This window comes from Cervus canadensis, chromosome 4, assembly GCF_019320065.1.
Source record: "Cervus canadensis isolate Bull #8, Minnesota chromosome 4, ASM1932006v1, whole genome shotgun sequence".
Classification (NCBI taxonomy): Eukaryota; Metazoa; Chordata; class Mammalia; order Artiodactyla; family Cervidae; genus Cervus; species Cervus canadensis.
The window spans coordinates 87,656,846-87,679,720 of NC_057389.1; the positions used below are offsets into that span (position 1 = coordinate 87,656,846).

The following is a 22,875-nucleotide window of genomic DNA, read 5'->3' on the forward strand; positions in this document are numbered from 1 at the left end:
ATTGGAGGGCGGGACCGAGCTTCCTGCTCCGCCCCGCCGGGTCCCAGTCCTCAGGCACGAGTCTCGCAGCCACAGCAACGGCCTCTCAGAGGCAGCCGGACAGAACCTCGACGGTCGAACCAACGACTGAATCCCAGAGTACAGGTAAGCGAGCGGTGCTGGGGCGCCCCGCATCTCAGCATACCTCGGGGGCCACTTGGTCTCTCTGTTTCTGTCGCTCCCTCTGCTCTGACAACCCCCGGTCGATCAGTATTCCTGCCTCAGTTTCCATCTCCCTCTCTGTTTCTCCCTTTCCCTCTGTCTCTCTTGCTGTGTGGGTCAGGGGAGGCGGACTGGATCTGATCTGCCTCCCCCCACCCCCCGCATGGGTAGTGCTCTGAGACCAGAGCACACCCAACAAGGACTCTGATGGACTCTGCCCGTTTCACAGTGCAGGGTGCCAAGCCCCAGAGCCAGATTTCAGAGCCAGGAGGGCATTCCAGGTGTGGGCAGCCAGGCCAGAGACGTGGAGGTGAGGATGTGTGTGACTTCTGGCTGATCCAGGCAGCTGAGGGCGTCCGGAGCCAGGCCCACCCAGACTGGCCACCTGGGAGTTCCCCAATAGCCTGAAGCCTTGGGCTCAGTTTTGTCAGCTGTGAACTGGGGCTTCGTCACTGAGGTAATTGGTAGCTGACCTGACCCAGATCTGTGTGCATCACAACCCCCAATATCCTGGGGGGGCTCAGCTGGAGGAGGGGCAGCCCCATCTGTAAACAGGCCTCTGAGGTTACTTCCTGAGCAGGTCTCAGCCCAGCTGGGGGAGGTGAACGTCCTGGGTTTGGGGGTGGGTGGGTAGCATGGGTGAGGGCAGTTCAGCCCAGTGGTTGGGGAGCTCGGACTTTGGAATCAGACAAACCGGAGTTCCTGCTCGGCCGCTCACCACCAGTACCTTGAACAAGTTGATTCCATTCTCCCAGCTTCAGTTTCCTGTCTGAGGGACATAACAACTCCCCCAGGGGTGAGGGCAGCTTGCAGGATTAAATGCAGGAACATGGGCCCTGCGTGTCTCTCCCCTGATCCCCACCTCCTCCTTCTCACCCCCTTCACTCACTCTGCTCCAGCCACACAGCCGCCACACTCCACCAACGCACCAGGCACTCTCCTGCCTCGGGGTCTTTGCAGGAGCTGTTCCCTCTACCTGAATGCCAGGTGCCCAGGAGCCAACTTTAAAACATAACAAGTTGCTAGATGGGCCGGGCCAAGGGCCAGCGGGGCCAGGGCTGGGCAGCTGGGTGGCTGGGAGGGGCGGAGGAGGAGCCGTCCCAGGGACGCTGTACCTATGGAAACCAGAACAAAGAACTGTCGTCCCAGCCACAGGAACACCTGGGCTGAGCTTCTCCCACTTGGCAGGCCTGGTGGCCTGGGACGCCAGTGGTGGATGAGTGCCCAAATCTCTTGGGGGAGGCAAACTGGGGACTCAAACCCCACTCTGATGGAGGGTGGGGGTTCCTAAGTTAAAAGACCAGTCAGGCAGGCCCCGTGGAGGCCCCATGATATCCCCTTCTGCTGTGTGGCCTTAGGCAGGTCAAGGGCTGCCTGAGCCTCAGTTTCCTCACCTGAGACCTGGGGAGGGGAGGGGCCTTTTGGTTGCTTGGTGATCTGATGTGATGGGTTCAGAAGGCCTCAATGTCCCTGTCTGTCAAATGGGGCCACAACAGGGTGCCTAGGACATAACTCCGGCTATTGTCATGGAAATAGCTCCAGAGGCAGGTGCTGAAGAAATGACTCATGCTTGTGCAGGTGTTACAGACTGAGATGACCTAGAGACAGGCAGGACTTGGCCTTACAGAGAATTTGGGCTTTCACCCCAGAATCTGCGACGTATACCCCTCCATCAGATGACTTCCTCCAGCATCTCACCACGTGAGGCATTCAGGACTGGTCTTGGCATCCTCTGGTCAAGTCCTTGGGATCTTCCAAGGCTCCATCCTGCAGGTCTCACTTTTCCCTTCTGTCCAAAGGGGCGGTGGAGGTTGGGGAGTGTCCACCTGGAAGAGACCCTTCCAGAAGTGTTCGCGCTTTGCTTCTATGTGACCTTAGGATATCTGTCTTTCTCTTTGCCTCAGTTTCCCTGGCTGGATAGTGGGGCCCTTGGATGACATCTCTGACTTCCTTTCTGGCACTGAAAGGCCATCTATTCATTCAACAACCTGGTTCTGGGTGCCTACTGTAAGCCAAGCCTGGTGCAGGGTGCCCAGAACCCAGCAATGACCCAAGTCCATGTGGTGCACCCCTTCCTGCCCCCCGGATTCAGCTCACATTCATCCAGAGAAAGTCATTAGGCTTAGCTGTAATTGCATGAAGGACTGGAGGGGCAGATGGATGGGGAAGTTAGTTGAGATGGGGAATTTGGGAGGGACTCCTGAGGAAGTGACATTTGAATTGAAGCTCAATGGCAAGAAATAAATAGCCATGCAGAGACGAGGGGCAATCCAGGCAGAGGGCACAACCCATGCAAAGGCCCTGGGGTAGCACCAGGCTCCATGTGCTGGTGGAACAACCAGGAGGCCTGTGTGTCAGGAGCAAAGTGAGTGAGGGGGAGAGAGGAAGGAGGGGAGGGCAGGGAGGGGACGGAGTAGGTCGTGCATGGCCTTGTGGGCCCCGGGAGGACTTGGGAGTTTACTTTGAGGGAGGTGGGAGCCCTGAGGGGAGGACTAAGGTGTTCGCTGGCGCCCTCTGGCGGCTTCTCCAGAGAGGAACCCGGACCGGGGACGCGGACCAGAGACACGATGGAGGCTGCGGAGAGGTGAGAAGTGGGTGGAGCCAGGACTCTAAAGGGCTGTGTCCACAGTCCTGCCAGGTGACCCTCGAACCTCTGCCACTTGCTGTTAAAAATCAACCTGAGTCCCAGCCTCTCCTGTCCTCTGCAGTGGGGTGGGCTTCGGTCTCCCAACATTCATTTTTGCCCATCCGTTCCTTACCCTCAACCCCCGTCCCTCGCCCAATCCCTGCTCTTTCTTCAGTGGAGATCTGACCACCGTGGAAAGTGTCCTAGTTCTTGCCGCAGTCCGGCAGGCAGGCAGACCCTGCCCATCTTTGGGGTGGCCCCCGAAGGCTCTGGGAAACCCCGTTTGAGAACCACTGGTATCCCCTCCCCCCGCTCAGACAAACAGGTAGCCCTCAGCCCCGCTTTCTCCATATCCAAATGGGCGCCAGATGTGAGGTCTGAGTGATGGTTGATAAAGGGCTGGAAGCAGCGGGTACCCTGGTGTTGGCTGGAAGCAGCAGGTGCTCTGGTGTTAGCGAAGAGTATGGAATGGGAACAAAGACCGTGGGGGCATTTACCATGGCGAGCAGAGACCCGGAGCCCCCCGCCACCCAACCCCACCCCAGGCTGCCCTGGGCCCCTGCAGCCAGGGCTGAGGGAGAAAGGTGGGGCGGCAGCCCTGGCCCCGCTGAGCGGGCCCATCAATTATTGATGCCCTTTGTTGGGACATGAAGAATTCATGTGGAGGGCAGGCTGCTCCGTGGACCAGTGGCATGCCGGAGCCGGCCTCACCCCAATCATCAGTCACGTGCTGTATTGTTGGGAATTTTGCCACCCAGTTGTTAATATCCCCGTTATTAAAAATGACAGACTGTCAATAAAACTGGAAGAAAAAATAAATTTAAAAAAATGACAGGCTGTGAACTTACAGTCAAATACATTATGTTTAAAACAAAGGTATGGATGGGAATTCCCTGGCGGTCCAGTGGTTAGGGCTCCCAGCTGTCACTGCAGGGGACCCAGGTTCCATCCCTGGTGGATAAATGAACGGCACAAGCTGCGTGGCACTGCCAAAAAGAAGAAAAACACCCACAGAGCTACAGAATACTGTCCATCCATAAAAAGGAGTGAAGGGCTGACACTCGTTACAATGCTGATAAACCTTGAAAACGGGATGCCCAGTGAGAGAAGCCAGACACAGAAGGACACAGAGTGTGTGATTCCATTTATATGAAAAAACAGGCAAATCCATGGAGATGGAAAGTAAATTAGTGGTTGCCAGGGCCTGGGGGAGGGGATAGGGAGTGACTGCTGATGGGGATGGGGTTTCTTTTTTTTTTTTTTTAAAGGGACTTCCCTGGTGGTCCAGTGGTTAAGAATCTGCCTTGTAATGCAGAGGACACTGGTTTGATCTCTGGTCCAGGACGATCCATATGCCTCAGGGCAACTAAACCCGTGCACCACAGCACTGAGCCAGCTCTCCAGAGCCTGTGAGTGGCAACTGCTGAAGCCTGAGCACCTAGAGCCCATGGGCCCCACCAAGGGGAGCCACCGCAGTGAGAAGCCCACGCCCTGCAACAAAGAGTATCCCCCGCTTGCCGCAACTAGAGAAAGCCCAGGTGCAGCAATGCAGACCCACCATTCCTTCCCCCCAGATAAGAATAATAAATTAAAAAATAGATATTTTATTTACTGGGTTGCACTGGGATCTCTGAACTTTGTTGTGGCTTACAGACTCTTATATGCCATGCATGCGGGATCCAGTTCCCTGAGCAGGGATCGAACCTGGGTCCCATTCTTGGAATCTTAGCCATTGGACAACCAGGGAAGTTCAAGGGATGGGGTTTCTTTCTGGAGGGATGAGAATGTTTCGGAATTAAATAGTGGTGATGGTTACCCAGGTCAGTGAATATATAAAATCCACTGAACTGTACACTTTAAAAGCATGGATTTGATGGTATGTGACTTAAATACTTCAAAATAACTTATAAAAAAGCAAAGGTCATAAATGGTCAAAAATCCTAACTTTCAGGACTTCCTTGGTGGTCCAGTGCTTAAGACTCTGACCTTCCAATGAAGGGGGCACAGGTTCCATCTCTGGTCTGGAAACTAAGATCCCACATGCCAGGCAGTGCAGACAAAAAAAGAAAATATATATCCTTTCTAATTATTTTACTGCATTGCACAATGACCTCTATGCTCTCGAGGTTATTTCTGTTTGGTGGAAATGGTGAGCAGTTTGTTCCAACTCCGTGGTCAAGTTGGAAGCTTGAAACTGGCCATGGCAAGAGAATTTACACCATGGATATTGGCAGATGCTACAAATCAGGGTTTGATGTATTGTTCAGTCATCCTCTAATCCAGAGGCTGGTCAGCCTTTTTCTATAAAGGGCCAGATAGTAAATATTTTGGCTTTGCAAGCCACATGGCCTCTGTTGCCTCTATTCAAGACTGTGCTTTGATATGTACACAAGTGGGCATGGCTGAGTGCCAACAAAACTTTATAAAAACAGGCAGCCGGACAGAGTTTGCCACCCCCAGTATAATTCCAGGTAATGTCAATAATGAAAATTAAATGTTAAAGGGTGGTGTGTCTCTAGTTGCTTGCTTTCGAATAGCACAAAAAAACCTTGAGGGGATATTCCCTCACTATTGGAAAACCACTGTTGGATTCTGCAAAAAAAAAGTCACTCACTTGGCCAGTGAGTGAGTAAGTGAAGTCCAAGTTTTCTCTTCTCATATGAAAGAGAAGATCCAGCGACATCCATGTCAGAACTGCTTTCATTTATCCATAGCAACCACAGATTGGCTATTGGAACCAATTTTACAACTGGGCTTCCCTCATGGCTCAGCGGTAAAGAACCCGTCTGCCAATACAGGAGACATGGGTTCGATCCCTGGGTCAAGAAGATACCCTGGAGGAGGAAACGGCAACCCACTCCAGTATTCTTGCCTGGGTAATCCCATGGACAGAGGAGCCTGATGGGCTGTAGTCCATGGAGTCACAAGACAGACACGACTTAGCCACTAAACACCACCACCACCACCAGTTAGGCAAAACTGAGAACATTTATCAAGCATCGATTGGCTGCGTGAAATTTACAACGAGGTTTGCTATTTTCTTAAGTTGCACGGCGCACATCCTTTATGTCAGTAAAGTTTATGGAAAACATACGTATGTACCTACATGCCTACTTCCCGCCCCCCCCCGGAGAGCTGGTGGCTAAGAACTTTCCAGCAGGTGGTGAATGGGATGAGATGTAGCATTCCCAGTGTACCTAGGGAGGAGTTAGGGCCCCTGGGAGTCGGGGTGGAATCCCCATCACCTCCACGCCCAGCGTCCAGCACCAGGAATGTGTGGGTGGAGAGGCCACGCCCACCTGGTGGAGACCCCGAGGCTGGACCATGCCTAGCATGTTACAGGGACAGTGAGAGAGGAGATGAAGTGGGGAAGGTCGCTGATGGGGCAGGGGTGGGGGCTGGCCCTCCCCCAGAGTTTGCGGACTGAAAGGATTGGGAGGAACAGATCTGCCAGGCCGAGTGCCCTTCCCCTCTGGGAGGGCTCACATAGAGTCCTGCCTCCCCGCCTCTGCCTGGGCAAGGAAAGGATGCTGTCATGTCTAGAGCAACCCGAGGCTCCAGGTCGATGTCTGGTCAGTTTAGGAGCTGGAGTGTCCAAAATGGGGACAGGGACAAAGGTCAGAGCCGAAGAGACAAAGTGGGGTTGGCAGAGGGCATAAGTCTGAGGTAGGGATGGAGGCCAGGGTTCTGGGAAGAACATGGAGTATAGGAGTTGACAGAGTCAGAGATTCAGCAACTGGACACACATTTCACAGATGGGAAAGCTGCCCTCAGGGGCTGGGGCTGGTCCGGGGTCTTGGTGGGGAGACCTCAGAGCTGTGGCAGACTTGGACGGTGGGCTCCTAGGAGGCTGGGGACCAGTCTCCGGTCTCCTCGCTGCGCTGCCGTGCCCCAGGGCCTTTGTACGTGCTGTCCCCTCTGCCTGGCTCATTTTGCCTCAGGCCCCGTCCTTCCAGTCCCAGCTACAGGGGCTCCTCCTCCAGGAAGACTTCCCGACCACTGGCCTAGGTCACCTGCTGTCCCTGGCTGTCACTGCCCCCAACCCAGGCCTTAACTGTCTCTGAAATTATCCTGTTTATTCCACATTCATTGGTTCCTGCTGTCTCCTCCTTCCAGCAGGGGTGACCCCTCTTAGGCGGCTGTTTTGGAAATTCGGAGGGTTTTTTCCCCCACTTGTGATAATAACAGGATGTGCTTGCATTTCAGGGGCAGGGGCCAGGGACACTAGGCATCCAGCTATGCTCAGGGCAGCCCCTCAGCCCACAACTTCCTAATGTCCTGCCAGAAATGTAAACCAATGACCGGGAGTTTTAATTTTCAATGAACATACCTGAAATGCAACTCCTGGGCAAATCAGGGGAAGATGGAGTTTTGGTCTGTTTGTTTGTTTGTTATGTTTTTGTATTATGGTACAAGTCACATAATAACCACGTTTAACTTGTACATTTCAGTGCTACTAAGTACATCCACGTTGTTGTGCAACCGTCACCATCATCGGTCGCCCGAATCTTTCACTTTCCTAAACTGAAACTCAGTCCCCATTAAATACTAAATCCCCATTCTGCTCCCCATCTCCCTACCCCATGGCCCCTGGCATCTACCAATGTACTTTCTATGAATTTGACTATTCTAGGTATAATGGAGTCAAACAGTATTTGTCTGCACCTGATGTATACTGGAATGCATTTTTAAGGTTAACCTGCGATATGTCCTACAAACAGATGGGACCTTTGGAGTTCTTTTTGTGGTAGAAATTTGTATCTTCGTGTTCACTGCAGTGCTGCATCAAGGGGCAAACCTCTGACAGATTCACTCTGTCATTGAGTGCAGTGGGCCTGAGGTTTTCTTTTTTGAAGATTTCTGTCTTCTTATGTGGACCATTTTCATTTATTTATTTTATAATTTTATTTATTTTTGGCTGTGCTGGGTCTTCGTTGCTGTGTGGGCTTTTCTGTAGTTGCTCTAGTGCTCGGGCTTATTGCGGTGACTTCCCCTGTTGCGGAGGACGGGCCCTGGGGCGCTCGGGCTTCAGTAATTGCAGTCCCCGGGCTCCAGAGCACAGGCTCGATGGTCATGGCTCACAAGCTTAGTTGCTTCGCAGCATGTGGGGTCTTCCCACACCAGGGATCAAACCCATGTCTCCTGCATTGGCAGGCAGATTTGTTATCACTGAGCCACCAGGGGAAGCCCTTAAAGTCTTTGTTGGAATTTTGTTACAATATTGGTTTTATTTTATGTTTTGGGGTTCTTTTTTGGCCATGAGACATGTGGGGTCTTAGCTCCCCAGCTAGAGATTGAACCCACATCTCCAGGATTAGAAGCACAGTCTTAACCACTGGACCTCCAGGGAAGTCCCAATGTATTTAGCATTTTTAAAAAATTATTTATTATTTTTGGTTGTGCTGCGCCTTTGTTGCTGTGTGGGCTTTCTCTAGTTGGGGCAAGCAGGGGCTGCTCTCTAGTTGAGGTACACAGGCTTCTCGTTACGGTGGTTTCTCGTTGCAGAGCACGGGCTCAGGACACACAGGCTTCAGTAGTTGTGGCTCATGGGCTTAGTTGCTCCCAGATCAGGGATCGAACCTATTTCTCCTGAGTTGGCAAGCAGATTCTTTACCACTGAGACATCAGGAAAATCCTATTTAACATGTTTAAAGTGAGGCATTATATATGTGTGTGTGTGTGTGTGTGTGTACATACATATATATATATAGGCTTCCCTGGTGGCTCAGTGGTAAAGAATCCGCCTGTCAATGCAGGAGATGCCGGTTTGTTTGATTCCTGGGTTGGGAAGATCCCCTGGAGAAGGAAATGGCAATCCACTCCAGTATTCTCGCTTGGGAAATCCCCTGGACAGAGACACCTGGTGGCCTATAGTCCAGGTGTCACAAAGAGTCAGACACGACTTAGTGACTAAACAACAAATATATAGTAAGGGGCACAAAGGTATAAAATATGCCCACTGGGTATAGGTGCATTGAGTGTTCCGCTTGATGATGTGTAATTCACGTATTGTAAAATTCACTAAGGTGTTCACATCCCAAAACATTCTTCAACTGCCAAAAGACATCCTGTCTCCATTAGCAGTCACTCTCCATTCTGTGCTCCCCAGCCCCTGACAACAGGAACCCACTCTCTGCGTCTGTGGATCTTCCTGTTCTGGACGTTTCCTGTCAGTGGAATCACACCCTGTTGTGTCCTTCTGTGTCTGCGTCTCTCACTGAGCATCGTGTCCTCAGGGTCCATCCATGTGGTAGCGAGTGTCAGGGCTTCACTGCTTTTCAGGGCTGAGTGATGCTCCCGTGTGTGGAGGGACCACATTTGTTTGTCCATCTATATGTGGGTGGGTGTTTGTGTCATTTCCATGTTTTGGCTAGTACAAATGTGCTGCTATCTATGCCCATGTGTGTTTATGTTTTTATGTGAACATATATTTTCATTTCTTGGGGGGGGGTTGATGCTTAGGAGCGGAATTGCTGGGTCATGTGGTAACTGTGTTTGTTCGAGGACCTGCCAGAAAACTGTTCCCCACAGTGGCTGCACCATCTTCTGTTTCTACCAGCCTTGGATGAGGGCTTGTTTCTCCCAACCTCGCCAGCCCTGCTTCTTGTCTGTATTTCTGGCAGTAGCCATTCTTGTGGGGTGAGGTATTATATTATTATGAGCTCGACTTCCATTTTCCTCCTAGCCAGTGATGTTGAGCATCTTTTCACCTGCTTATCGGCCATTTATATACCTTCTTTGGAGAAATGTTAGATTTTTTTAACTGAGGTCTAATTCATACACCATAAAATTCACCCCTTGAAAGTCGACAATTTGCTGGGTTTTAGTGTATTCACATTGCTTTGCAGCCACCCAGCTCGATGACGTTTTACATTCATGTAGACCCAGATTGAGGCACAGAACTGGCAACACTCCAGGGACTCCCCTGGTGGCCCAGTGGCTAATATGCCCAACTGCAAACGCTGGGGGCACAGGTTCTCTCCCTGTTTGGGGAACTAGGGTCCCGCATCCTGTGTGGCATGGCCAAAATAAAATTTCTTTTTTTTTAAAGAAATATTCCAGAGTTTGCCTGTACAATCCTGCTCACTATTCTCACCACCTATTAATTTTATTTTTATACCGGCGGGTGGAGATAGACAGTGCTGCCTGTGGACTCTGTTTCAGGGAAGTGAGGGCACCCAAATTATTTTGGAACAAGGAGGTGGCATGGGGTCTAGCCGGCCGGGATCCCTGGGGAGGCGGGGACCCAATCTCTTTTGGTCCAGGTATAGAATCTGCCTGATGAGCAGGAGAACCAGGTTCAATCCCTGGGTCAGGAAAATCCCCTAAAGGAGGAAATGGCAACCCACTCTAGTATTCTTGCTTGTGAAATCCCCTGGAAAAGGAGCCTGGCGGGTTACAGTCCATGGGGTCACAAAGAGTCAGACACGACTGAAGCGACTTAGCACACACATATTCCCAGCCCTAAGACACAGCTGGTGCTCTATAAACGCTCACGGAGGACCTGAATGAGCGTCCCAGCCGAGCCCTGGAAGCTTCATCGGGCATTTCTGGCTCGTGACAATAGTGGGGTGATCTGGCATTGGGTCCGCTGGGCAGTCCCTGGGAAGGCCCTGCCCCCGCCAGGCCCCTCCCGCCGGCCTGCCCTTGGACCTGGATGAGCACAGCTGGCAGGAAGGAAGGCTGGGGTCTATTTTGGTCCCCAGAGTGCTCCCCGGGGAAAGCAGTCATCTCCCTGTCTGGCTGCTTGGAGGGGGGTGCGTTTCTGATAGAACAATGGACGGAGGAGAAGGGGGGTGGGCCACCATGCAGCTGGGCTGGTCCAGGTGTCACAGATCTGGGGACTGGCCCGAGGGGCTAAGAGTATGGAGTCTCCCCCTCCACCCCCACCCCTCTTCCTCCTATGCTTGGCAGGGTGGGGGTCGGGCAGCGCTGCTGCCGTGGGCCCAGGCTCTTCCTGAAGCCAGTCAGTAGGACCAGCCTCCCCTCTGAACCAACACGCACAAGCTCAGGACTTGCAGACGGGAAGGTCAAGGCCCAGCGAGGGGCAGAGCCCTGCCTGGGGCCACACAGTAACGGAATAGGGCAGAAAGACCTGAGCGCCAGGGTTCTTGGGATCCAGGGAAAGGCCTTCTCCTCTCTCTGAGACTCAGTTTATCCATCTGTAAACTGGGGGACCCAGGGTGTTGGGAGTTCCCTCCGGGTTTCAATGTCTGCAGACACCCCCCCGCTTATTCATTCAGCAAACACTTACTGGGTGCCTGCTGAGTACCAGGCCCCAGGCTGGCCACCAGAGCAAGAAACATACAGTCCCTGCCCACGCCGTCAGGCCTGGTGTGACGGACACTGAGACCAAGTGCTCAGAACTGCAATGGAGGACGGACGCTGGGGAACCAGCATAGCCTGGGACATCCGGAAGTCTTCCGGGAGGAGGTGACAGTCACTCTGAGACTTGAATGAGGAGCAGGAGTTTACAGGTGATGAGACCAGGAGGGGTCCACATAGAGGGAACAGAATAGAATGCCCTAGGGACTTCCCTGGCGGTCCAGTGGTTAAGACTCTGTGCTTCCAATGCAGGGGGTGTGGATTTGATCCCAGGTTGGGAAGCTAAGATCCCATATGCCACCTAGTGTGACCAAAAAGAAAAATAAAGAATAGAATGTTCTAGAGAAATTGGTGAGAAAGCATCCTTGCTGAGAACATAGCGGAGAAATAGGTCTGTTCAGAGAGCTAAAGGACGCAGAGCCTGAAGGTCAGAAGTCGGGACAGTGGTCCAGCCTCTTGCACAGGGAAATCTCACAGCCTGGGGGGCCCTCAGGTTGGCCACACGTTTCTGTCCTGAGATGGAGTCAGTTCTCCATCCTGACAGTCACCATCCTCCATTTTACAGACGGGGAAACTGAGGCATAGGGCAGTTATGTTGCTTGGCCATGGGGTCAGAGCCAGGAGCAAGCCCCAGATATCAGGGCTGGTTGTGTCACGGGGGATATCTCCCAGCCCCCCAAGACTGAGGGCGACTCCCAGGCATCAGCTAGGGAAGGCAGAGGTAGCTGGGTGCAGAGAGGGTGGGGCAGGCGGTCCCTGTGTTGCTGTGTGGCCTTGGGGAAATGGCTAAGCCTCTCTGAGCCTGGTCTGAGCCATTCTGCAAATGGGCAGCCAGCTCAGTACAATATCAGGCAGAAGTGATGAAATAGGCACCAGCCACTGCTCAGGGCCTGCCATGTGATGCTGAGTCACCCGCACCCCGCTCTGGCCCCAGCCTGTGGACAGGGTCTGGGACTGGTGTAGGGGGCAGGGAGGCCCGGGTCATTCATCACCAGGCCTGTCCTGACCTCTGTGGGCAGCAAGAGGGCGGCTGAGGGTTGGGACTCCTCCCAGCGTCTGAGCTCACACAAAGAGGGGCTTTGTGGGGGCTCCCATGGCTGAGTGGGCACCCACATGGCATTCCTGGTCAGGCTGGCCCGCAGCTGGGGTGGCGGTGGATTCTGACCAGAGCCTGGGGCAGCAGTGGGGGAGGGCTGGGGGTGGGCCTCAGGCTCCCTCATTCATTGGGCAGATGCTTCTGGAGTCTCCAGAAACAGAGTGGATAGGGAATCAGGCCATTATCTCCCCTGGGGCCTGTGGTGACGCAGACCACTGAGGCAGCAAAGCCAGAGTGTGGAGCAGAGATGGGGGATGCCTGGGGTGCTGGGTGACTCATAGGAGGTGCCTCACTGTCAGTTTGGCTGTTCAGGGATGGCTTCCCAGAGGTGGTGTTCAGGCTGAGCTGAGGGATGAAGCTGCCAGGGGAAGAGGCAGGGGCTTGGAGGCCAGGGCTTTGGGGCATATATATGAGTCCGCCAAGGAAGAGGCAGGGGTTTGGGGGCTAAGGTATTGAGGGATGTATAGGAGTTCACCAGGGAAGAGGCAGGGACCCAAATGGAGTGTGGGGCTTGGTCTCAAGAGCCATGAGGAGCTTCCAGCTGGTTCTTAGAAGGAAAGGACTATGCCCAGATGTGCAGTTTAGGAAGAATTCTGGTGCTGAGGGGGAGGCTTCAGAGCCTGGGAAATCTGGAAGACGGCCATGGCAGGAGGGACATGAGGGACAGGCTTCTGCAGTCGGAGGCGTGGTTGCTGATCCAGGAGCACCAGCCTGCCACTCACCTCGGCCACCTGCCCGGTCCTTTCCTGGGCGCAAGCTGACGCATGTCAGTGTTTCTGTATCAGAGGAGTCATCAGAACTCTGTGCTTCCCAAAACCCCACAAATGGCCCTGGGGAGCCCCCACCCAGCTGCTGCCCCCCTGACTCATCTAGGGCCTGACTAAGGCCTCAGGGGTGTCTGCTGTAAACTCATGGGGCTGGGGAGATGGGGGGTTGCTAACTGCGCTCCTCCCCTACCCTGAACAGCCTGAGGCGGGGGCTGGGACCCTGTCTCATGGAGCTGTGGAGTGAGGCCAGGACCCCCGTGGTCACGCAGCCTGAGCCCTTCTCAGCTCAGAGCAAGGCTACAGTGGGTCTGCGAGGCTGGAGCCAGGGCCCGCACGTAGTGGGATTCAGAAAGCCCTACTCATTAATATCCAAAATATATAATCAGTTCATACAGCTCAGTAACAGAAAAAACAAACATCCCAATCAGAAAATGGACAGACCTAAATAGACATTTCTTCAAGGACATACAGATGGCCAATAGGCACAAGAAAAGATGCTCAACATTGCTAATAGAAGAGAAATGCAAATCACAACTACAGTGAGGTATCACCCCACACCTCTTAGAATCAGTTCAGTTCAGTTGCTCAGTTGTATCCAACTCTTGGTGACCCCATAGACTGCAGCATGCCAGGCTTCCCTGTCCATCACCAACTCCCAGAGCTTACTCAAACTCATGTCCATTGAGTCGGTGGTGCCATCCAACCAACTCATCCTCTGTTGTCCTCTTAGAATGGCCATCGTTAAAAAGTCTATAAATAACAAATGCTGGACAGGGTGTGGAGAAAAGGGAACCCTTCCATACTATTAGTGGAAATGGAAATTGGTGCAGTCACTATGGAGAACAGTATGCAGGGTCCTCAAAAATCTAAAAATAGCGCTGCCAGATGATCTAGCAATCCCACTCCTGGGCATATACCTGGACAAAACTATAACTCAAAAAGATACATGCACTCCTATGTTCATAGCAGCACTATTTACAATAGCCAGGACATGGGAGCAACCTAAATGTCCATCAACAGATGAGTGGATAAAGATGTGGTGTATATATATAATGGACTACCACTCAGCCATAAAAAAGAATGAAATAATGCCATATGCAGCAACATGGACGGACCCAGAGATTCTCATACTAAGAGGACTAAGTCAGAGAAAGACAAATACCATATATGATATCACTTATATGTGGAACCTAAAGTATGGCACAAATGAACTTATCTACGAAACAGAGATACCAAAGGAACATTTAGAGATACCAAGGGAACATTTCATGCAAAGATGGGCACAAAAAAGGACAGATCTGGACCTAACAGAAGCAGAAGATATTAAGAAGAGGTGGCAAGAATACACAAGAGAGCTATACAAAAAAGATCTTTATGACCCAGATAACCACGATGGTGTGATCACTCACCTAGAGCCAGACATCCTGGAATGCGAAGTCAAGTGGGACTTAGGAAGCATCATTACAAACAAAGCTAGTGGAGGTGATGGAATTCCAGTTGAGCTATTTCAAATCCTAAAAGATGATGCTATGAAAGCGCTGCACTCAATATGCCAGCAAATTTGGAAAATTCAGCAGTGGTCACAGGACTGGAAAAGGTCAGTTTTCACTGCAATCCCAAAGAAAGGCAATGCCAAAGAATGCTCAAACTACCACACAATTGCACTCATCTCACACGCTAGTAAAGAAATGCTCAAAATTCTCCAAGTCAGGCTTCAACAGTATGTGAACTGTCAACTTCAAGCTGGATTTAGAAAAAGCAGAGGAACCAGAGATCAAATTGCCAACATCCGCTAGATCATCGAAAAAGCAAGAGAGTTCCAGAAAAACATCTACTACTGCTTTATTGACTATGCCAAAGCCTTTGACTGTGTGGATCACAACAAACTGTGGAAAATTCTTCAGGAGATGGGAATACCAGACCACTTTACCTGCCTCCTGAGAAATCTGTATGCAGGTCAAAAAGCATCAGGTAGAACTGGACATGGAACAATAGACTGGTTCCAAATCAGGAAAGGAGTACGTCAAGGCTGTATATTGTCACCCTGCTTATTTAACTTTTATGGAGAGCATATCATGCTTTCGCATGGGCTGGATGAAGCACAAGTTGGAATCAAGATCACCAGGAGAAATATCAATAACCTTAGATATGCAGATAGCACCACCCTTATGGCAGAAAGTGAAGAATTCAAGAGCCTCTTGATGAAAATGAAAGAGGAGAGTGAAAAAGCTGGCTTGAAACTCAACATTCAGAAAACTAAGATCATGGCATCTAGTCCCATCACTTCATGGCAAACAGATGGGGAACATGGAAACAGTGACAGACTTTATTTTGGGGGCTCCAAAATCACTCCAGATAGCGACTGCAGCCATGAAATTAAAAGATGCTTGCTCCTTGGAAGAAAACCTATGACCAACCTAGACAGCATATTAAAAAGCAGAGACATTACTTTGCCAACAAAGATCTGTCTAGTCAAAGCTATGGTTTTTCCAGTGGTCATGTATGGATGTGAGAGTTGGACTATAAAGAAAGCTGAGCGCCTTTTGAACTGTGGTGTTGGAGAAGACTCTTGAGAGTCCCTTGGACTGCAAGAAGATCCAACCAGTCCATCCTAAAGGAAATCAGTCCTGAATATTCTTTGGAAGGACTGATGCTGAAGCTGAAGCTCCAGTACTTTGGCCACCTGTTGCAAGACCTGACTCACTGGAAAAGACCCTGATGCTGGGAAAGACTGAAGGCAGGAGAAGGGGATGACAGAGGATGAGATGGTTGGATGGCATCATCAACTCGATGGACAAGAGTCTGAGCAAGCTCTGGGAGTTGGTGACGGACAGGGAGGCCTGGCAGTGCTGCAGTCCATGGGGTTGCAAAGATCGGACATAAGTGAGTGACTGAACTGAACTGAATGAAACAGAAACAGACCCACAGACATAGAGAACAGGACTTCCCTGGTGGCACAGTTTAAGAATCTGCCTGCCAATGCAGGAGACGCATGTTCAATACCTGATCTTGGAAGATCCCACATGCCACGGAGCAACTAAGTCCTGTCCATCACAGCTACTGACGCCTATGCGCCCAGAGCCCAAGCTCAGAAACAAGAGAAGCCACCACAATGAGAAGTCCGCGATCCAAAACTAGAGAGTAGCCCCCACCTTCTACAACTAGAGAAAGCCCGCGCAGCAACAAAGACCCACAACAGCCAAAAATAAAGACATAGACAACAGACTTGCAGTTGCAAGTCTGGGATTAGTTGGGAGTTTGGGATTAGCAGGTGCAAAGTATTGTTTACAGAAATGGCTAAACCACAGGTCCTAGGGTATAACACAGGGAACTATATTCTGTAATAAACCATAACAGAAGGCCCTGCCCAGATTCCACCACTACACATTAATTCCTTTAAGAAACAAATTCCCTTAGGTCCCATCATCTCTTCAGTGTGAATGTTGTTTGTTTTTACAAGCTTTTCCTAAAAATAGGTTTTGCTATTTGTTCATAAGTTTCTGCATCCGGTCCTCCAACAACTCTGAATTTCCCTTCCCTAGGCCTTGGAGCCTGTGATTCCCTCCCCATCTTGTTACCTGTCCTCTTGTCCAGGGCCTTCTTGGGCCTTCTTGATCTGCTCAGGAGTCCCTGCTAAGGGCTCTTGCAGCTTCTCTGATGGCGGCACTTGCTGTTTGGTGGAGGGGGGTGGGGCGGGGTGGGGGGGGGTGGAAGGGTCTCGAGGTCAGCTCTGCGCACCCAGTACGTCTGTGGAGTGGGCACATGGGCTCTCCTGGGGATGGGCTGGTGGCGCGCGTGCCCATTTCTCCCATGCGGAAGACAGAGGTCGCCAGCATTAGCCGCCCACCGGTGCAAGGCCCCCACAGCTGGGCACCACGGGCTGATGGCGGGTCTGTGTGTCTCCCCCCACAGGACAGATGGACACCTTCAGCACCAAGAGCCTGGCCCTCCAGGCCCAGAAGAAGCTCCTGAGCAAGATGGCCTCCCGGGCAGTGGCGTCCGCCTTCATCGACGACACCAGCAGCGAGGTGCTGGACGAGCTGTACCGCGCCACCAAGGAGTTCACCCGCAGCCGCAAGGAGGCCCAGAAGCTGGTCAAGAACCTGGTCAAGGTGGCAGTGAAGCTGGGCGTTCTGCTGCGCGCCGGGCAGCTGGGCGCCGAGGAGCTGGCGCGGCTACAGCGCTTGCGGCAGCAGGCGCGCCGTCTGGCCATGACTGCTGTCAGCTTCCACCAGGTGGACTTCACCTTCGACAGGCGCGTGCTGGCCGCCGCCCTGCTTGAGTGCCGGGACCTGCTGCACCAGGCGGCTGGCGCACACCTAACCGCCAAGTCCCACGGCCGCATCAACCACGTGTTCGGCCACCTGGCCGACTGCGACTTCCTGGCGGCCCTCTACAGCCCCGTGGAGCCCTACCGCTCCCACCTGCGCCGGATCTGCGACGGCCTCACCCGGATGCTGGATGAGGACAGCATATGATGACCTCCGACCCCGCTGCGGTTGCCTGCGGGGGGGCGGGGCTCGAAGTGGGGCAGAGCTAACCCTTTCCTTCCTATCTGACTCTGGCCAATCACCCCTCCTCCAACACATACACACAGGTGACTGCAGCTCCAAGGACCCGGGTCCCCTGTCCTCGGGCCCAATCTCACCGGGCTCGGAGCCCGGCTCAGTCTGCCTGTGCCTGCGGCCTCCCCCAGGCACCTGGAGACCTCTGCCTGCTGTGGCACCATCTGAACAATGCCCCTTGAGCCACTGTCTGTACCCCTCAAATCACTGGGTGTCTCTGACAGCTGGGGGCTTCTCACTTCAGTGTTACTTGGGCTTTTTCATTCCCGCAGAGAGGGTTACAGGGAACCAAGAGGGGGTGTTACAGAGTGAGCTGTAACCTCCCATTTCCCAGATGGAAGTCCTAACCCCTGGGACCTGTGAATATGACCTGATCTGAAAATAGGGTGATTGCTGATGTGATTGGTTGCAGTGAGTTCATATTGGAGCTGGGCAGCCCCTAATCCACATGACTGGGTCCTTTTGAGAAGGGGACATGTGGAGACAGTCTCAGAGGGAGAATGCTATGTGAAGGTGGAGGCAGAGACTGGGCGGATGTGTCTACAAGACAAGGAATGCCAAGAGCTGCAAGCCAGCACCAGAAGCTGGGAGAGAGCCTGGGACACCGGCCAGGCCCACACCTTGATGTTGGGCCTCCCGAGCTGAGCAAACAAGCTTCCGTTGTGTCAGCCTCCCAGGCTGGGCACTTTGCTCCGCACCTTAGGAAATGAGGCCAGGGAGCCGTGGTGAGAGCTGTGGTGGGCTCAGGCCTACTGGCGAGGATGCCCCTCTGTCTGCTTGGCATCGTGGCCCTGACTCCCAGGAGGGAGGGGTTGGAGTGCACCTCTGATGGGAGGCCATCGGGAAAGCCATCTTAGACGCATGCCTGTTTTTAAAGGATCATTTCATATTTGGGAAACAAATACACATAACACTTGTTTTTATGACAGGCCTCAGAGACGAAGCTCAACAAACCTTGGCTTTGGCAACACCCGGCAGGTGGGACAATGCTTAACTTGGGGCACGGATGGACACGTGGGGGTGTGGGGAGGTATTTGCAATTTGGTCAGAAGTGGGCAGAGGTTTTAAAAGATTGCAAACCCTGCTGCAGGTCTGGCTGTGTCCGGTTGTTCTGAGCACCCTGGGGGGAGGGGGGAACTGTGTCCGTTTCTGTAGAACCTGGTCTGCTTAGGGGAAACGTTGCCAACAGGAGGTCCGCAGGCCATATTAGGTGAGACGATGGGTTTGCTTAGCCTCAGTGTTTGAAACATTTGGAATTAGTTGCCAACACCTGAAACCAAGGAAATTGCATGTCCCAATCTATCAATAGATCATGAAAACTGTAGAAAACCTACCTGTACTGCCCACTGGTGAAGCTGCAGAGGTGGCCCGTCTTTGCTCCGCCACAGTCCTCACCACTCCCTTTTGCCTCTCCATGCCATGCTGGGCTGGCTGGTACAGTAGGACCCCAGATCCAGGGCAGCATTTCTGTTTGGTTTCAGCTGCCTTGAAAAAGCCAAAGGCTTCCACCCAATAGTCAGCTGTTCCCCTACCTTCCACTTCCAAGGCAAACTTCCCCTCTTCTTGTGTGCCAAGAGACAGATCCTCCAATTCAAGAGCAAATGTGTATTTTGATTACACCAAGAAGCCCCAGATGAAATCCTTTGCCCTCTGCTCTGCTGGCTGAAGGACATTCATGTGACAAGGCTTTGGACTTGTTGTCTTGACTCTTTTCATACACTTGAGATTTAATTTAGAAAAAAAAAAAAAGAACTGGGACTTCCCTGGTGGTCCAGTGGCTAAGACTTACGCTTCCAATGCAGGGCGCCCGGGTTCAATCCCTGGTCAGGGTACTAGATCCCACATGCCACAACAAAGACCTGGTGCAGCCAAATAAATAAAAAGAATTTTTAAAAAAAGAACCAAAGAGAACTATGTAAATAAAAGCATCTTATAGCTTTTTCTCACCTGCCCGGGGTTTCTACCTATTAAAAATCAAGGTTGGGGTCTTCCCTGGTTGTCCAGTGGTTGAGAATCTGCCTTCCAATGCAGGGGACACAGCCTCCATCTGCGGTCCAGGAACTAAGATCCCACCTGCTACGGGGCAACTTAAGCTTGAGCGTGGCAATGAAGACGCAGCACAGCCAAAATAAAAAAAGAAAAGAACTCCAGGTTGCACACAAATGTTATAGGTTTGCAGCCTACTGGCAGGCTTTATTCCTGCTGAGCTTGATGACAGCCTAGCAGCGGTGGCAGAGCTTGGCTTTGGCAGCCCAGAGGTGGCTCGGTCCTGCTCCTCATCGTGACCTGGGGCCGGGCGGCTCTGCTCACCAGGCCCTTGGGGTAGAGGGGAGGCTTCTTTGTGTCCAGAGATGCTCCGCCCTGCCCCGCCACATCACGCCCACCACTCTGCATCTCTGCCAGCGCCCAGGATGTGGAAGTGGTAAGTGATTCCCAACTGAACATATAAAAATTAATATTCCTCTTGGCTGGGGTCTGGCCCTCACGCAGCTCAGGGCCCAGGGAGCACCACTGCCTCTGCCTGTGTCCTGCTGCCTAGTTTCTGCAGGCAGCCTCGGGGAAGCATCTCCTGGGCCCTGTTGAGACCTGCAGGTTGCCATGCTCGGTGGAGCGAGCATCCCCTAGGACATGTGTGCGTCCAGAGCTGCTCTGGACTTGTGTGCTGTCCAGCGGGCAAGACAGGACAGAGGACGAGATGGTTGGATGGCATCACCGAATCAACGGACGGGAGTTTGAACAAGCTCCAGGAGACGGTGAAGGACAGGGAAGCCTGTCATGCTGTGGAACGTGGAGTCGCAAAGAGTCGGACATAACTGAGCAACTGAACAAAAAGAGAGCTGCTCCTGAAGTGGCGCAGGTCGTGTGCATTTGACCACTGAGGCTGCTGCTTCTTTCCTCAAGTCCTGTGGGCCCAAGGTCCCTGTCAGTCACTGGTTCTGAGTGCAGCTGTTCTTCTTGCCTGCGCCTCCCTTGGAATGGCTCCTACACCAGTAGTGCTGGAGCCCTGGGGCTGGACCCCATGCCCTTGGTCAGCCGGCTGCTTCTCTGGCTGGCGGGGTCCCAGCAGCACCTGACTCCTTGATCGCACGAGGGGCGGGCCAGGTGAGTGACAGACACAGAGAGGCCTCAGCCAGCCCAATGCGGTGATTCTGATCATCAAGGACCCGACTCACAGCCACAGGTTTCTTTCCTCCTGGTCAGAGGCCAGGCAGACAGTCCACTGGGGGTCAGACTCCCAGGCCCTGCTGCTAGAACTGGCTGAGGCATTTGGGGATTTCATTTATTTATTTTTGTTTGCCTGGGGTGTTTCATTATTTTTTTTAAGTCACCGAGTTTGCAATCCAGCTTCAAAAAAAATAAGCAGAGCCAACTATAGGGTGCAGAACAGTTGATCTGGGAACTTCCCTGGTGGTCCAGTGGTTAAGACTCCACACATCCAAAGCAGGGGACGCTGGTTCAATCCCTGGTTGGGAAAGTAAGATCCCACATGCCATGCCAAAAATAAAAAGAGCCAGGCTTCCCCAGTGCGTTCCCCTTCGGCTAGGAGTGGCCCCACAGGTGAGGCCATGTGAGCCTTGGTGAGGCTGCCTTGGGTCCGGCACGTCTGCGCCTGTAGGAAAGTCCTGCCAGAAGGTTCCCTCTGCCCGGGGGTGACTGAGTTCGCCTGTCTTCAGCAGCAAAGGACAGTAGGGGACCCCGGCCCTGCAAGCCCAGCCAGTGGGGGGGCACCAGTGCCGGACGCCAAGACTGTGGGTGCTTTTTAGTTGCCTTATTTATTTAAATATGAAAGAACATTTCATTTCTGCCCAGTCTGAAAGTTGGTCCCCTGGGGAGTGAGAAGGCGGCTGGTGTGGGATCACAGGCGGCGGGGGGCTCCCCCGCAGAACATCCTGGAGCCTGGCCTGATCCCAGTGGGTAGGAGGGGATGCTCTGGCTTCAGAAAAGCCATGATCCCGGGAGACGCCCCCCCTGGCCCCCCACCATGTGTCCTGATGCCTCTTCTGATGAGAAGAGCTGTGGGTCTCAGACCCACAATCTTCGGGGTGAGGGAAGGTGGGAGCCAGGTGAGTCCTAGCCCTCCAGACTCCACTCTGGGGCCTTAGCTGTCCTCCAAATGGGGCAACGTCAGCTGGGACAGAAAACCAAGAGCCCCCCAATCCCACCTAGAAAACAAGCACTGGGCCCTCTTGGGGTCCAGCACCTTGTGTGGAGAGGAGCCACCCTCAGAGGGGCTTCAGGTCACAGTTCGCTGCGTGTTGCCTTGGCCACGATCACCAGCTTGGACAGCTCAGCCTTGAAGGCCCCAGGCCTGTGGGACACTGCAAAGGAAGAGACCCTGGGTTGGTGCTCGCCTCTGCAAGGCCTCTGGGTCCTGAGTTGGGGGGTGGCGTGGGGGCAACGATGGGGGCAGGGCAGGGGAGGGGCCTCCAAGTGGACTCCATAAGGAAAGGCTCCTGGCCCTGAGAGGCTTATGGGTGATGGACAGGGGAAAGGTGGGGAAGTCGAGGGCCTGTCTGGAGGGCAACGAGAGGCCATGGGAGAGGCTGAGGTGGGAAGAGCTGTGATCACTTCAGCCACGTTGAGAATAGGTGAGGGTCGGAGGTTTGCCCTGGCAAACTTGTCTGGCCGTGCCCTGCTCTGCAGCCCCAGCCTGTCTCCCACCCCCTGTCTATCCTCCCCATTGGCACTTCCTGGGGCTCAGGGTCTGCCAGCATCCCAGGCCCCTCTGTCCTTGATCTACACTCGGAACAGGCCCTGTGCCCTGGAGGACCTGAGGGCAGGGCGGGCCTCCTTCCAGGCCCTCCTAAAACCCCCAATCACACTACCACCTTCCCTCCCCTCCCACTTTCCACTGTGGTGCCTGGTGGCACCCATGGCCACATGGGTTCCTCATCTCACTTCTCCCCTGTCCCTCAGGACTCTCAGGCTCCCTGACTCAGCTCAACTCCACATCCACTGTCTCACTCACTCATCCCCCATTGCTCTCACCCCTCCGAGCCCCAACTCTAGCACCTACTCTTTCTGCTCTGCATTTGGCCTGCATGGCGGTAGCTGAACAGGGGTCAGAGGCCACAGGGGTCTCGGAGCCTCAGGACGTGACCCCCGGCCTCTCCCGTCACGTGGCACACGCGAGGTCCCAACTTCGATGCCTGAACCTGTCACAGGGCCCAGGACGCCCCCTCCCCCACACCCCACGGTGGAGCTGAGCAGACTTCACACCCTCTGATCTCTGCAAGGGATGGGCCAAGCGTGCCTGCCACCTGTAAGCAAAAAGTGGCTTCTACGTTTATAAAC

At 53.2% G+C, this 22,875-nt stretch overlaps 2 protein-coding genes across 2 annotated transcripts in view; one reads left to right on the forward strand and one right to left on the reverse strand.

The window, feature by feature from the left end:
• On the forward strand, positions 1 to 21,547 carry TNFAIP8L1 (TNF alpha induced protein 8 like 1). The gene is made up of 2 exons (XM_043466267.1): positions 1 to 144; positions 16,928 to 21,547. Exon 2 carries the CDS (start codon positions 16,933 to 16,935, stop codon positions 17,491 to 17,493), a length of 561 nt encoding a protein of 186 aa, XP_043322202.1. The 5' UTR covers positions 1 to 144; positions 16,928 to 16,932; the 3' UTR covers positions 17,494 to 21,547.
• The window catches only part of MYDGF (myeloid derived growth factor), a 12,112-nt gene continuing 10,571 nt past the window's right edge, over positions 21,335 to 22,875 (reverse strand). The window contains exon 6 of the mRNA XM_043466266.1: positions 21,335 to 21,899. Coding sequence (XP_043322201.1) covers positions 21,820 to 21,899 — 80 coding nt within the window. The 3' untranslated portion in view covers positions 21,335 to 21,819. The remainder of the gene's footprint in view (positions 21,900 to 22,875) is intronic.

Coding starts and splice junctions, on each gene's coding strand:
- TNFAIP8L1 (XM_043466267.1), top strand. CDS start 16,933: ATGGACACCTTCAGCACCAAGAGCCTGGCCCTCCAGGCCCAGAAGAAG.